We start from the raw sequence: 15,115 nt of genomic DNA, 5'->3' as shown, positions 1-15,115 counted from the left end.
ACCTCTGGCCCAGGGGAGGGGGTTAACAGTGCCAGCCTGCTGCTTCTCAGAAGGGCCAGGGGAGCTTTTCCTCCTCCCAGGGTTGAGCCCTGACACAGACCCAGAGCCAGCAGTCAGCAAACACCTTTATTCAGGTTGTGCTTGTTCTGCTCTCACCTACCATGTCCTATAAATAAAATAAATAGCAAGCCCTGGCCCCTGCAATCTGGGGGCAGTTAAGGCAGCTGGAGCAGGGCCAGGCCGAGCCCAGTGGCTTCCTGAGAAAGAGCGGCCCAGCAGGGGGCAGGCATTGGCTTGGTGGCTCCTAGTTGAGGGGGGCATATTCACTGTATCCAGTGAGGTCCAACGCAGGGGCTGGCTGGGCTGCAGCCAGCAGTGCCCCTTGATCTGTGCACACTGCTCCCTGGAGGGTTAACGGGCAGGCTGCGGGGGGGCCAGGAGCAAGCAGAGCTGAGACTCTAGCTGGCCTGGTCGTGCCAGTACCTCAGCCCGCACTGGAGAGAGAGCTGCTGGGGGAGAGGTTCTGGCTGCTGGCGCTCAGGTTCCTGCTGGGCACCTGTGGAGAAGGAATAAATGGGAGCAGAGTTAAGGGATCCTGGGCCAGGAACCCTGCTGCCAGGGTCCCAGCTGCACCTGGGTTGGCAGCTGCTGGGGCCCTGGGACTAGTCCTCACCGCTGGGGAAGCTGCTGGCACTGGTGGCCTCTCGCCCACATGCAGGACATTCAGGGAGCTGGCGCGTTTCATCCTGCAGGAGAGAGCGTGAGGTGAACACCCAGAGTTGCTGCATGCAGGTATCACACCCTCAGTGCCACGGCTCTTGCCCAGGGGCTGGTCAACACAGCGCAAGGGCTAGAGCCTTCGCAGCGGGGCACAGAATTAACACCTGGCAACAAGGTGCCAGCAAAACAGCCAAGCAAGCTGCTGGGAAATGAGCCCTGGCTGCTGAGGGTAACCCCAGGCAGAACAGACCTGGGGTTGGACAGGTCTCCCCCATGCTCCCAGGAAAGCATTTGCACTCTGCCAAGCCAGGGTCACCCCCTGGAATGGATTAGACATAGCTGGGGGGGGCTCTGCTCCTAGCGCCCCCCCCCCCCCCCCAGGTAGCACACAAACGAGTGTGGTAACTAGTGACGGGCCAGGGCAGCTCTACAGAGCAGTGGGCTAGCAGGGGCAGCTGCCTTGGGCCAAGGAGCACTTCAACTGCCAGGTGCAGCTGTGCCCCTGGGAACCAGGAATACTGTCCCTGGGAACCAACGACTCCGGCAAGGACATAGGGGCCTGGTGGAAGAGGGCTGGGGGGAGGAGCCCCTTACCCAGGGTTGGGGTCGATGGGCTGGACACTCTCGCCTTTCAGCCGGGAGACAAGCTTCTCGCTGCCACGCCGGATGGACTCCCGCAGCTTGGAGAAGGAGCTGCTCCGGCGCACATGGCCCATGGCATCCTGGGGGAGACAGTGGTGCTGGGGTGTGCAGAGCTCCCAGCAGGGAGGGGCTGCAGCCCCCCTGGAACCCAGGCCAGCTCATCCCCATGCAAGCCCCGCTGTGCTGACTCCCTGGGCCTGGCCTCTGCATGCTCGGCTCTCCCACTGCAGCCCTCTCTGATCTCTCCCTCCCCACCCTGCACAGATCCTGGTGCTTACCTGGCTCAGAGGGTCTGCACTGCTCTGGCCTGCTGCGGGGTCACCTGGACAAGAGAGGTGATGAAGAGAAATGGCACTGAGACCCTGCCCCCAAAGCCCCCCTCCCCTGGCAATAAACCGGCCCCAGAGAAAGAGCCCCCCCGACCCCCCCTGCCCACACACAGCTCAGCCCTGTCGCTGGGCAGCCTCCCCCCCACAGAGGAGCCAAGCAGCCTCACCATGGCGGGCAGCTGCCAGCTCCTTGTCATGTGAGGTGAGGATCTCCTTGTACAGCTCCTCGGCCTGCTGGTACTTGCCCTGCTTCAGGTAGGAGGAGGCCTGGTGGGAAGGGGAGTGTTACCAGGGGCAGCCCTCATTCACCCAGCGCTGCTGCCAGCGGCCCCTGCCCCCCTGGTTCCTGGGCCGGATTCCTGTCCCCCCCTGCCCCCAAAGGCCAGGCCAGGGACCAGGGGGAGTTTAGCCCTTCCTGTGCAGTGCTACCACACATGCTGCAATTGCAGAAAGGCAAATCCCCCAGCCCTGCAGCCAGCCACCAGGGAGCCCCCCAGAGCTGCACCCCAGACTCTCCCCCAGGAGCAATCGTGGGCCCTCCCCCACACCTAGCAACCCTCCCCCAGGGGCAGTCATGGGCCCCTCCCCCCTCACCAGGTTGTTCTTGGTCTTGGCCACGTTGGGGTCGTGGGGGCCCAGCTGGCTCTGGTAGATGCGCAGCGCCCGCTCGTAGTAGCGCTCCACCTCCTCGAACTTGCCCTGGTTCTGGCACAGCAGGGCCAGATTGTTGAGCTGCTTGGCCACGTCGGGGTGCGTGGTGCCCAGGACCTGCCCGGGGCGGGAGGGAGAGTGTCAGGGACGGGGCCAGGCCAAGGGGCTGTGTGTGGCAGCGCCCGCCAGCGCGGCCTTACCTTCTCGCGGATCTCCAGCGCCCGCTTGCACAGCGGCTCCGCTTCCTTGTACTTGCCCCGCTTGCCGTACAGCACGGCCAGATTGTTCAGGGTGGCGGCCACCTGGGGGGGGGAGGGGGCAGCATTAGGGCACAGATGCACTGGCAAGGCCACGCGTCTCCTTCCCACGGGGAGCACCCCCCCACTCCCAGCAGGGGGCGCTATGTGGGGAGCTCCCAGCTACTCCAGCCTGGCCTTTCCCAGCAGGGGGCACTGTGGGGGTGGGGCAGACACTGGCTGTGGGGGGGGGCGCTCCTGGCTAGTCTAGCCCCCCCCCAGCAGTGGGGAATGGGGCAGGCTGATGGGGGGCTCTCCCGCTGCACGCTATGGGCAGTGGCTGGTGATGGACCCGTCTCCAGAGACGGATTCAGGGCCTGTGCCTGGAAACCCTGCTGGACCCAAGGGACCAAGAGGGATGGGACCCACTGGGATGGGAGAGGCCCCTCCCCCTTTCAAACAGCCTTTGGGGGATCCACTGTCCCAGGATATCTGAGCCAGGGAGCCCCCCCCACCGGCACTCACCGCCGGGTGCTCTACACCCAGGGCCTGCTCCCGGATGTCCAGCGCATCATTCAGCAGGTCCGTGGCCTCCTTGTACTTGTTCTGGTCCCTGCAGCAGGGCAGACAGCAGCGGTGTCACCTGGGAGCTTGGCCCACCCTCACTTCACCTGGACCCCCGGCCCCTGCCCAGAGACCCGCCAGGCCCAGGGCAGGGAGCCTGGAACCCCTCCCAGCCCGGGCCACACGCTGCTAGCCACGCGGGGCAAAGCCCCAGGCCTCGGCCAGCCTCTCTCTGCACCTGGTGCTGCCAGCATCCTTCAGGGCTGGAGGCAGCTCTGCCACATGCCTGGCTGGGGGTCTCGGAGCCCCAGGGGGCTACACCATGCACCAGCCAGGAGCCCGTGGGGGAGGAGACCAACGGGCAGGCGCCGCCCCGCCGGCCGCGGCTCTCACCTGTACACCAGCGCCAGGATGTTGAGCATGGTGGCCACGTCAGGGTGGCCGTGCCCAGAGCTCTTCTCCAGGTCCTCCAGCGCCTGCTTGCAGAGCGGCACGGCCACCTCGTAGCGCCCCTGCGAGGCGTACTGGATCACCAGATTGTGCAGCGTTCGCAGGCGGGCCGGGATCTCGTAGCCGCCCTGCTGTGCCACTTCCGTGGCCGTGCTGGTCAGCTGCCTCCCTGCAGAGAGCCCCAGTGACGGGTGGTGCCCGCGAGCCCCCGGACCCGGCCGCCCAGTTCAGGGACGACCCACCAGGGCTGACCCAGGGCCAGCGCTACGCCCTGCGGGGGCCACCCCCGGGGCCTAGCGCAGCTGGGGGGGCCTGGGCGAAGACCCTCAGCCCCCTCGCCAGGGTGCCCCCCCATCCTGACTCCATCCTCTCAGCTCTGCAATGAGCCTAGCCCCGGGGGCACTGAGCCCGGCCCTGAGCAGAGGTAAGAACCAGGCATTGGCCCACGAAGGGGGCTGCTGTGGGGGTTGCCCTCACCCAGCTCCCCAGCTGACGGGGCTGAGTCAGCAGAGGCCTCCACGCTCCAGGGCTCTCTTCTCCCCACTCTCACTGACCAACCTCACCGCCCCGGGCCACCTCCTCCCCCGCACCGACCCACCTCTCCTCCCTGGGTTCCCTTCCCCTCTTACACCCCCCCCACCTCTCCCCACCACCCTGACCCTCCTTCCCCTCCTACGCTCCCCCACCAACCCCACTTCTCCCACCTTCACCAACTCTCCTCTCCCACCTGGGTCCCCTTCCCTTCCTACATCCCACCACCGACCCTCTTCTCCCCTGCCACCACCAACTCCACTTCTCCCACCCCCGGGCTCCCTTCCTCTGCCCTCCCCAATCCTCGTCTCCTCCCTGGGTCCCCTTCCCCTCCCGTACACCTACCCCCACACTCCTCTTGCCCCGGGGGCCCCTTTCTCCCTCCACCACCCTCTCACCCACAGGTCCCCTTCACCTACCCCACCCCAACTCTGGCCCGCCTCTCATGCCTGGCTCACTGCCCCAGGGTCCTGGACTCAGCAACTGGAGCCGGGTAGATGCTCCAGTCGCAGGCCGGGCTGGGCTCCGGGGCTCTGTAAAAGCCCATTGGGGGGTGGCAGTAAAAATGTTAACCCCCTTGGTGCCAGGAGGCAGCCGTCTCTAGGGGTGTGGGCAGGTGAGGGGCGTCATGGGGAACATGCAGAGGAGCCCTTCCACCCCTGCCCAGGGGTCTGGCTGGCGGGGAGCCCCCAGGGTTTGAGGCAGATGTGGGGCTGCTCTGTGATGGGCAGCAGGGACAGCTGCAGGGCATCACCACACAGATGGGCCGGCTCAGGTGTGTGTGTGTGTGGGAGGGGGGGCTGTAAGAAAACCAGCCTGAAGGTGGCCTGGAGAGGAGTCACCCCACTGCAAACCGTAGGGGGCTGCTAAGAGCCGGTGGGCGGCTGGGGATGGCCTGGCGGGAATGGCTGGGTAGAGGGGACTCTCTGGGGCTGCTGGTGCAGGCGCCCGTCGGGTGTGTAGAGAAGCTGGGCCTGCCCAGGTTCGGATGGGGCAGGAGGGCACACAGGAGGCCGGGCAAGGTGGGGGAGGAGGACAGGAGTGCAGGGTGGGCGGGGGCAGGTGCACAGGAGGGCGGGCAGACAGGCAGAACGGGGCAGGACAGGCGGAGTGGGTGCACAGGAGGGCGGGCAGGTGCATGGCTAGGCCAGGCAGGTGGGCAGCAGGACAGGTAGGGCGGGTGCACAGGAGGGCAGACAGGTAGGTGGCTAGGCTAAGCAAGTGGGCAATGTGGGGCAGGAGGACAGGCGGGGTGGATGCACAGGAGGGTGGGCAGACAGGTGGGCAGGGCAGGAGGAAGGGCAGGGCGGGAGCACAGGAGGGTGGGCAGAGAGGCAGGGCAGGAGGAGGGCAGGGCGGGTGCACAGGAGGGTGGGCAGAGAGGTGGACAGTGCGGGGCAGCAGGACAGGCGGGGCGGGTGCACAGGAGGGTGGGCAGAGAGGTGGGCAGGGCAGGAGGAGGGCAGGGCGGGTGCACAGGAGGGTGGGCAGCGAGGCAGCGTGGGGCAGGAGGACAGGCGGGGAGGGAGCACAGGTGGGTGGGCAGACAGGTGGGCAGTGCGGGGCAGGAGGACAGGCAGGGCGGGAGGACAGGCGGGTGGGCAGAGAGGCAGCGCAGGGCAGGCGGGTTCAAACCTTCTCTCGGTGCTTTGTTCCCGCAGTTATCATTAAACCTTGCTGCTGGGGGCAGGCGGCCGGGTCGCTGCCTTTCCCCCCCACCCCCTCCATGGCAGAACCAAGGGGCTGAGCCCGTTGGACCCACTGGCTCAGCGCCTGGGCAGACAGCAGGGAGCCTGGGGTGCACTCAGAGAGCTGAGGGGCAGCGAGCCAGCCCCGAACCTACAGCCCACAGCCCGCTCCCCAGGCAGGAGCCCCCTGGCACGTACCCTGTCGCTGCTCATCCTCGTCGCTGGCAAACAGGGAGGCCAGGCTATCCTTCCGGGGACGGGCCTTGTCCTTTTCCAGCTGAGGGTACAGGGGGAAGGCAGCTGGGGCCAAGCATTCCCACCCCACAGCCCAGCACCTGGGCTCCCCCACCGCATTCCCCGATCACCGCCCCCAGGCTCCTCCCTGCCCGAGGCTTCAGCCAGCGAAGTGGAGGCTGAGGAGGGGAACCGGGCCTGTGCAGCCGGGGAGGGGGTCCAGGCCCCACCTGCTCCTCTCCCTCCCCTCCCCCTTGCCAACCAGGGGGGTCCAGGCCTCACTTGCTCCTCTCCATTCTCCCCCCACCAGCTAGGGGGGTCCGGGCCACACCTGCTCCTTTCCCTCTCCTCCCCCCCACAACCAGGGGGTCCAGGCCTCATTTGCTCCTCTCCATTCTCCCCCCACCAGCTAGGGGGGTCCGGGCCACACCTGCTCCTCTCCCTCCCCTCCCCCCCACAACCGGGGGGTCCAGGCCGCACCTGCTCCTCCTTGGTGTCATACTGCTTCAGCTGGTTCATGAACTCCAGATGTTTCTTCTCCTCCTCCAGCTGCGCCACCATCTCCTCGCTCTGCTGCAGCCGCAGTTGGGTCCCCGCCAGCTCCTCCCGCAGCCACAGGTTCTCCTGGCAGAGCCTCTTCACCTGCGCCCGCAGCTTCTGCTTCTCGGCCTCCAGCGCCCCGATGTGGGACGACAGCGCGATCATCATCTGGGCAGGGCAGGGCACGGCTCAGCAGGGAAACCCCCCCGCCTGCCGCGCTGGCCACCCCCCAGGAGAGGCTGGGATGGCCGGGAGCTCCCACAGCCCAGAGCGCCCGCTGCTGGGAGAGAATGGGATGGCTGGGAGCTCCCCCCATAGCCAGCGCCTCTACCCTGCTCTCCACAGCGCCCCCTACTGGGAGAAGCTGGGACTGGGATAGCCAGGAGTTCCCCACAGCCACCACTCCCCCCCCCACAGCGCCCCCTACTGGGAGAAGCCGGGACTGGGATAGCCAGGAGTTCCCCACAGCCACCACTCCCCCCCCACAGCGCCCCCTACTGGGAGAAGCCGGGACTGGGATAGCCGGGAGCTCCCCATACAGCCACCGCTCTGCTCCACCCCAACAGCACCCCCTACTGGGAGAGGCCGGGCCTGGAGTAGCCGAGAGCTCCCCCACCAGCCAGTGCTCCTGTTGCCAGATGCCCTTCCCTTGTTCGCAGCCCCTCTGCCGCACAGGGGCACTGGCCCAGCACAGCCGGTACCTTTGCCTCGCCAAGCCCCAGTTCAATCCCCTCCAGGGACTTGCGGACGAGGTCGTACTTCTCCTCCAGGAGCTGCAGGGCCCGGCTGCCCGGGGGCTCCTCCTGCCCATGGCCCTGGATCAGGGCCTCCTGCAGCTGCTGCGAGATGCCCCTGTTTTCGCTCCGCAGCGCCTCCAGCCCCTTCACCACCTGCCGCGTACCAGCGATGATGTCATCTGCCGTCATCCTCCCCGGCTGGCCCTCGCCGACCGCCACCATCAGGGACATGGCGCAGCTGAGCCTGCGGGGAGAGGGCGCCCTGAGCGCTGGCATCCTCCGGCCCTGGCCAAGGCGCTCCTGAGCCCCTCAGCCCTGGAGCCGGCAGCCCCGCCGGACGGATGACCTGCCCAAAGCGGGGTGTCCATGGCCAGGACACACAGCGAGCCCTCGTCCTTCCAAGCGTGGGACTTGGGGGGGTTCGGAGGGACAGGCACCTCCAGGGTGACCCACATCTCCAGGGAGGCGACACGGCGGGGGCTGACACAGTGGCACCGGGGGCAGCATGGAAGGCCAGACAGGGGAGCATATGGGAGGAGTCCAAGCTGCAGACACGTTCCTGACTCTCAGCCTCGGCTTGTGCCCACAGGGACCACGACTCGCCGCCCCCGATGCCCAAAGGCTTGGGGTGACTCGGGGCCCGCCCAGGCAGGGCGGGGCCCAGAGCTGCGAGAGGGCCCCAGCTCGCTGGCAGCTGGGGGCGGGAGAGGTGCACGCTGGGCGCCGCGTTCCTCCCCGCCCCAAGAACCAGTCCCGCCGGCCTGACGCGGAGCGAGGGCGCCTGCAACCGCCCGGCCCGGCCTGCGGCACGGCGGGCACGGGCAGGGCACACGCGTGAGCAGCACACCCCGCCCGGGCACGGGCACAAGGCGCCCCCCGCACTCCAGCCACCGCGCACACGCGCGGCACGCACCTGCCCAGCCACAGCCGGCACCTGCCCGTGTCACCCCCCCCACGGGGCACCCCCTGCACAGCTGAGCGCCAAGGCGGCAGGCACGGTGCCACCCCGCCGTGTGGCGTGCACCGCTGTATAGAAATACAACACGCACACGCGGCCCGCGCACACACCCAGGGTGCACACGCGGCCCGTGCACACGCGCACGCTGGCTGCGTGCCCGCCCCGCACGGCTGCCCGCTGTAAGCACGGACACGCGTGGCGCACACCCGGCTCCAGCCCCGTCCTGCGCTCGGGCCGCCGCGGGGGCTCCGACCTGCGCGGCCGGTTCCCGGAGCGGCCCCGGCCCGGCCGGCGCGTCCCTGGAGCCCAGCGCCGCCGAGCCCCCAGCCCCGCCGGGACCCACCTGCCAGCCGGGCCGGAGCACCCGCCGCCTGCGCCGCGCCCGGAGCCGCTGCCCTCCCGCGGCTCATCGCTCACCTGCCGCTGCTATGGGCGGGGCCCACAATGCACCGGGCTCCACCCCCTCCCGGGGCCATCTTGGGCGGGGCGGCCCCCCCACGGCAGAGGGGAGCGGGGCCCCCTTCCCCGGCGCCGGGCCTGACCCCAGCGACGTCCCCCTTTGCATTCCCGGTAGTGATCTGAGGTCTGCCAGGAGCTGCTGTAAGTTAGAGCAGCCCCAGGGTGGCGCTGCCTTCTGCACCCCGCAGGCCCCCCTGGGCAGGGAATAGCCACAGCGCAGTGCGCCCCGGCCACGCCCCCGATCCGCCCCCCGTGGGCCCTGGGGGGCAGGGACTAGCCACAGCGCAGTGCGCCCCGGCCACGCCCCCGATCCGCCCCCCGTGGGCCCTGGGGGGCAGGGAATAGCCACAGCGCAGTGTGCCCCAGCCATGCCCCCAATCTGCCCCTGGGGGGCAGGGAATAGCCACAGTGCAGTGCTCTCCGGCCACGCCCCCGATCCACCCCCCCATGGGCCTTAGGGGGCAGGGAATAGCCACAGTGCAGTGCGCTCTGGCCACACGCCCCTTGTGGTGGGGCCTGGAAGCAGGGCCTGTGTGCCAGCTCCACCCTGGCAGACGGGTCCCTGTCTTCTGCCCCATTCAAGGCCCCTTTACATTTGCAGAGGGGCGTAGACGGGCTCGAGTGTAACAGACCTGGACCCACATACCCTAGTCGCTCTCCAGCCAGTCACCTTCTGGTGGGGCAGCTCATTCTGCAAGTTCAGATTGTGCCCATCACTGGGGCCTCTGGCCATGGGACCTGCTGCTCCGGGACTCCCCTGAAGAGCAGAGGCTGTGTGGTGGCCTGGCTGAGAAGGGGACCTGCCCCGTTCGCTCAGTGTCCTCAGTGCCACTGCCTGGTGTCCCGTGTCGCCTGTCCCGGGGCATAGGCAGACCCAGGAGAATCCATTGGCCTCCCTGGCCTGGAGGCGGAGACGGGAGCGACGCCTCGGCCAGCGGCAGCCAGCAGCACGCCCTCGCTCGAGGGGCAGGAGCGCTGGCTGCACCTGGGAAGATGATGTCAGACAGATCTGCTGCCCTTGGACATGCATGGAAACTGTGGGCAGATCCCTGGCCAGCTCTGAGCAGCAGGATCCTGAGCTGAACTCACCTGGCCCCGAGCAGCCGTGAGACTTCGGGTAAACCCGCGTGCTGCAAACACCTCAAGTCAAGCAGACTCCAGGTCGGGGATCGTGGCAGGAGCAGGACCCAGGGGAAACCGCTCTGGGGCCGCAAATGGGGGATCCAGAACAGCTGCCGCTACCCCAGCGGCCCGCCCTCACCTCTCCTGGGGCTTCATGCCACTGCTAGCATCGTGCAGCTGGAGGAGTGTGACGAAGTGGGACTGTTCTTAATGTTTCCTCCGAATATTGTGGGGGTGCCTCAGTTTCCCCTAGGCAGTTCTTAAGTATCTAGGTGGTGGGGTAAGGGTGTATGATCACTGCAGAGCCCTAGAGGGCAGGTGTGTGCAGGGGTCTGGACACAGAGAATGGCCGACACCCTGTTTCCTGGCAACTGAGGGCCTGGGCCCTTCCCCCCTGCAAGGTGAGAGCTAAAGGGTTGGAGAACAAAGGAATCAGGTGACCTCCTGGCCCGGGAAAGGAACAAAGCCCAGAGGAGGAGGGGCTGGAGGGAGTTTCAGTTTGGGGCTGGTTAGGACATAGAGTGAAGTGCAGACGTGGTTGTCTGGCTCACTGCCCCCCAAAATGGACCCAGCTGAGGGGTCCTGTTCTCTGCACCTGCAAGCTCTGTTTTAGACCATGTTCCTGTCGTCTAATAAACCTTCTGTTTTACTGGCTGGCTGAGAGTCACGTCTGACTGCGGAGTTGGGGTGCAGGACCCTCTGGCTTCCCCAGGAGCCTGCCTGGGCGGACTCGCTGTGGGAAGCGCACGGAGGGGCAGAGGAGGCTGAATGCTCCGAGGTCAGACCCAGGAAGGTGGAAGCCGTGTGAGCTGTTTGCCCTGCGGACAGTCTGCTCACCGGAAGGCGACTGCCCCAGAGTCCTGACTGGCTTCATGGGGAGCAGTTCCAGAGCATCGCCCGGGCACTCTGTGACAACTGGTGGCAGAGGTGGGATCTACTGCACTCCGTGGATGGCGCTTCCTGCAGTAAGTGACTGGGGAGCAGTAAAACAAAGGGGGATTGATGGGGACTAGGCGTGCTGAAGATTCAGAGAGACGGTTTCAGGGGGCGGTTAACCCCTAGGATTGTGTGACCAGAGAAAAGGACTTTTGCAGTAACAGGGTCCCCCGGGGGACTGCAGCGAGCGGTCCCAGGGGCGGAGAAGTCTGCAGCTCGACCCTGGCAAAGAGGTGGTGACCTCGAGAAGGGCTGGCACACGAGGGGTTCTCCCTGGAAACCGTGGGGAGCTGAGAGCACACAGGCCTGTGAGTCCACAACAACTTGGGAAGAGCGGAGTGATGGTCTGTCACGGTCTCCTTAAGAGGGACATTGTAACCCTGTGCAGAAAGAGAGGGTTGCGCATTGGAAAGTTCACCAAAGCACAGTTAATCGTGCAGCTGGAGGAGGATGACCGCTCTAAGGGACAGATTCCTGACCCCAAATGGGGCTATAGCAGGATCTGGGAGCAGCTGTCCCCAACCAGACGAGGGTCTTCACGATCAGGTTCCCCATCCAGGGATCGGAGATGGATGGATTGGAACTGAGTCCGAGAGAGCAAGAGGACTGTGAGAGACAGCGAGAGCCCGAGAAAGAGCTGCAGAAGCAGCAGCAGCATGAACTGGCGGTGGGGGAGCGGAGAGGCCTAGGGGACCTCCCAGGGGTGAGTGGGGATAGACCCCGGGGGGCCAGTTCCGCAGGGAACCTCGAGAGTAAATTGCTGCCCCTGGTTAAGGAGAGGGGGGATGTGGATGCCCACCTCACTGCCTTTGAGCAGGCTGGAGATTTGAACCAGCCCCTCACCCTGCCTATGGCCCAGATCCCTGTGCAGACCCAGGAGGGGTGGGGCTGGCTGGTCTTTGGGGTGCTCCAGGACACCAGCTGTGAGACCCTGTTGTGGGGTGACTGTGTCTCTTTGGGACAGGATCCAGGCCCTGCTCCTGTAACTCCCAAGGGTTTGAATTTGAATCCAGGGAACCAATCGGTGGAGAGGGAAACAGTGAAAATGCAGATGACCTGGCTGGCAGGGGGGAGGAGCCGCTAGGCTCAGGCTACCTGCCTGCCTGTGACCAGACCCCTGGGGCTGGGTGGGACAGAGATGCTCCCCGCCCCCCTTGCACACTGGAGAGGGGGCTCACTCTGGCTCTGATGCTGTGAGGAAAGCAGCCAGCTCGCTGCCTACCCCCCCTGGGACAGCAAGGGCAGCGCTGAGCACAGTGGGAGCTGAGGCCCCAGCTGAATGGGGGGAGACACAGGCAGGGGAGGGGATCTGTGGGGAGTGGCAAGGTGCTTGGTAAGGAAAGTTTGGATGAGCCTAGGCAGCCTTGTGATCTGATGGCTTTGTCCAGTCAGCAGGGTGGGAAGGCGAGGAGAGTGGAAGATGAGAGTCCCTGGACCTTACCTGTTAGCTGGGTGGAGAATTGTGACAGTGAAGGAAATGTGCCTGTGTCTGTCAGGGGTATTGACTTGCCTATGGAGGGAGCTACCCTGGTCTCCAAGCAGTTGTCTGTGACCAGCCTTGTGTGCTGGGACAGGGGGAATGAGATCCCAAGCTGTGTGTCTGGGAAAGGAGAAAGTGTGTCTGGCTCTTCTTGGTCTGTGGAGCAGACAGAAGGGGCCTTGCAGCCTGTGATGGTTGAGCGTCGTGCAGTTGACTCAGAGTTGGTTCTGGATTCAGCTAAAGCCCAGGAAGGGAATGGTCCTAAGTTTGTGTCTGCTCAGGAGAATGGCCCTGTAACTAGGTCGCATCCAGTTAGTGTCTATGTAAAATCCCAGAGACCAGACAATTCTGGTGCTTGTATTTTGCCTGTTGCTCATGTGTGGTTGGGAAAGGGTGTCGCAACTCTGTCTAATCAGGATGAGATCCTAGCCAGGGCACAAGGAGAGCGTGAAGGTGGTGTGATTGTGTTACCTATGGAGGGTGTGGAAACCTGTAGCAAGAAGGAAAAGATTCCTGAACTTGTGTGTGGCAAAGGGAAGGAGAATGCTTCTGACCTTTTATCTAGGAAGTCTGTCAGTTTGCCTGAAAGGGGATTGTGTAGGAATCCACTGGACGGGCCAGAGGTAATTCTGGATGTAAGGGAGACCCAGAAAGAGTCTGTTGTTGCTCAGGAACGTGTTCCTCTAGAGCAAGCCCTAGGTAAAGAGGGTAAGAGCAGAATTTCTGGGAGGGGTGAATTGTTGCATAGAAAAGCCCTAGGGAAAGGAATCCTCATGGAGTCTTTGCAAGCAGTTTACTGCAACTGAAGGGTGTGAAAGTGATTTAATCAAGAAAGTTTCAGTTCCTAACAGCCAGAAATTTTCTGTTGTGAATGGATCCACTGACTGTCCTGTTGAAAGACCCAGTGTGGATAGCTTTGAGAAGGTCTCAGATGGAGTGAAAGCTGTTAAGAAACTTAAACAGTCCTATAACCAAGTGGCTGTGTTTGGTCAGCTTGTTGGGGAGAAGACCCAATCCAAGTTTGACCCCCTGGGGTTTTGGGGTGGCCAAAGGGCACGGGCCGCAGAAACCTTCCCACATGCGGCCTGCGAGTGCTATCGACCACCCCCGACCTAAGGGAGGGCGTGAAACTGGAAGGGCCTGGTGTAACTCCTACCAAGGAATGGCAGAGACGCTGGGGCATCCGTGGGAATGTTGGTGGCTTTGAACTTCCCCAGGTCACCGGCTAAAGTGACCCCGCTCAGTTCGATCTCGAAGGGGGGAGAGATGTGACGAAGTGGGACTGTTCTTAATGTTTCCTCCGAATATTGTGGGGGTGCCTCAGTTTCCCCTAGGCAGTTCTTAAGTATCTAGGTGGTGGGGTAAGGGTGTATGATCACTGCAGAGCCCTAGAGGGCAGGTGTGTGCAGGGGTCTGGACACAGAGAATGGCCGACACCCTGTTTCCTGGCAACTGAGGGCCTGGGCCCTTCCCCCCTGCAAGGTGAGAGCTAAAGGGTTGGAGAACAAAGGAATCAGGTGACCTCCTGGCCCGGGAAAGGAACAAAGCCCAGAGGAGGAGGGGCTGGAGGGAGTTTCAGTTTGGGGCTGGCTGGGACATGGAGTGAAGGGCAGACGTGGTTGTCTGGCTCACTGCCCCCCAAAATGGACCCAGCTGAGGGGTCCCGTTCTCTGCACCTGCAAGCTCTGTTTTAGACCATGTTCCTGTCGTCTAATAAACCTCTGTTTTACTGGCTGGCTGAGAGTCACGTCTGACTGCGGAGTTGGGGGGCAGGACCCTCTGGCTTCCCCAGGAGCCTGCCTGGGCGGACTCGCTGTGGGAAGCGCACGGAGGGGCAGAGGATGCTGAATGCTCCGAGGTCAGACCCAGGAAGGTGGAAGCTGTGTGAGCTGTGTGTCCTGCAGACAGGCTGCTCACAGGAAGGCGACTGCCCCAGAGTCCTGACTGGCTTCATGGGGAGCAGTTCCAGAGCATCGCCCGGGGACTCCGTGACAAGGAGTCATAGATACCAAAGGCAGACGGGACCACGGACAAGGACGAGCCTCCTGGGTCCTGCTGTTGTTGCTGCTTGTAGGAGGGCACCACCCAGGAGTCCCAGAAAGGATCTGGGCCCCATTGTGCTGGGTGCCGCCGGGGGCAGAGGGGGATCGAGCACCCACCGGCGGCACCCAGCACCAGAAGAAGTTGGCGCCGATGCATCCAGGCATCTGCCACAACAGTAGTAGATCATTGTCCAGCAACAGAAGCTACCCTTGGATCAATCAGAGAGCGATCCATTGACAACATACTGGAAGAAGCAAAGACTTCCGTCCAGAAGTTGACTCATGAAGGCACTTATATTGACTCCTGAAGTGAAGAGGACAAGAAGTGTTTGTTAAGCCAGCTGAAAAAGTACAACAGATTTGATTCTTACAGATCTACAAGAATCTGGGGGGGGGGAGGACTAGCTCAGTGGTTTGAGCATTGGCCCGCTAAACCCAGGATTGTGAGTTCAATCCTTGAGGGGCCTATTTAGGGATCTGGGGCAAAAATTGGGGATTGATCCTGCTTTGAGCAGGGGGTTGGACTAGATGACCTCCTGAGGTCCCTTCCAACCCTGATATTCTATGATTCTAACAGCGACTTCTGGATTCTACTCAACCTCTAACTCGCTTCTACAGATCCCTGTCTTATAAAACACCGACACTTGAGTGGAGTGAGGGGCTGCCATGTGTTCAGGACAGAATAGAGAATTTGAACACAGAGTGGAATATCACACAGTGAATGACGTCTTCTTAACCTCTGAGCCTGGGACAAGAAGCGATGGGCTTAAATTGCAGCAAGGGCAATTTAGGTTGG

The 15,115-nt window shown here is 63.9% G+C and overlaps 1 protein-coding gene across 2 annotated transcripts; it reads right to left on the bottom strand.

The window, feature by feature from the left end:
* Positions 1-120: 120 nt before the first annotated feature.
* Positions 121-8,962, bottom strand: KLC3 (kinesin light chain 3). Of its 2 annotated transcripts, XM_074937354.1 has the most exons (13): positions 8,698-8,960; positions 7,287-7,566; positions 6,526-6,753; positions 6,010-6,088; positions 3,536-3,761; positions 3,104-3,191; positions 2,543-2,644; positions 2,286-2,459; positions 1,859-1,958; positions 1,641-1,684; positions 1,315-1,442; positions 674-746; positions 121-556 (listed from the first exon to the last, which is right to left on the bottom strand). In XM_074937354.1, the coding sequence occupies exons 1-13, from the start codon at positions 8,754-8,756 to the stop codon at positions 485-487; spliced, it is 1,653 nt and encodes a 550-aa protein (XP_074793455.1). In that variant the 5' UTR covers positions 8,757-8,960; the 3' UTR covers positions 121-484. The 2 variants fall into 2 exon arrangements, with proteins under 2 accessions (XP_074793455.1, XP_074793456.1); XM_074937355.1 differs by lacking the exons at positions 121-556; positions 674-746; positions 1,859-1,958 and having other exon boundaries at positions 1,314-1,442; positions 8,698-8,962.
* Positions 8,963-15,115: the final 6,153 nt, after the last annotated feature.

This window comes from Natator depressus, chromosome 23, assembly GCF_965152275.1.
Source record: "Natator depressus isolate rNatDep1 chromosome 23, rNatDep2.hap1, whole genome shotgun sequence".
Classification (NCBI taxonomy): Eukaryota; Metazoa; Chordata; order Testudines; family Cheloniidae; genus Natator; species Natator depressus.
The sequence above is the reverse complement of the archived record's forward strand: the minus strand, read 5'-3'. Positions and strand labels throughout refer to the sequence as shown.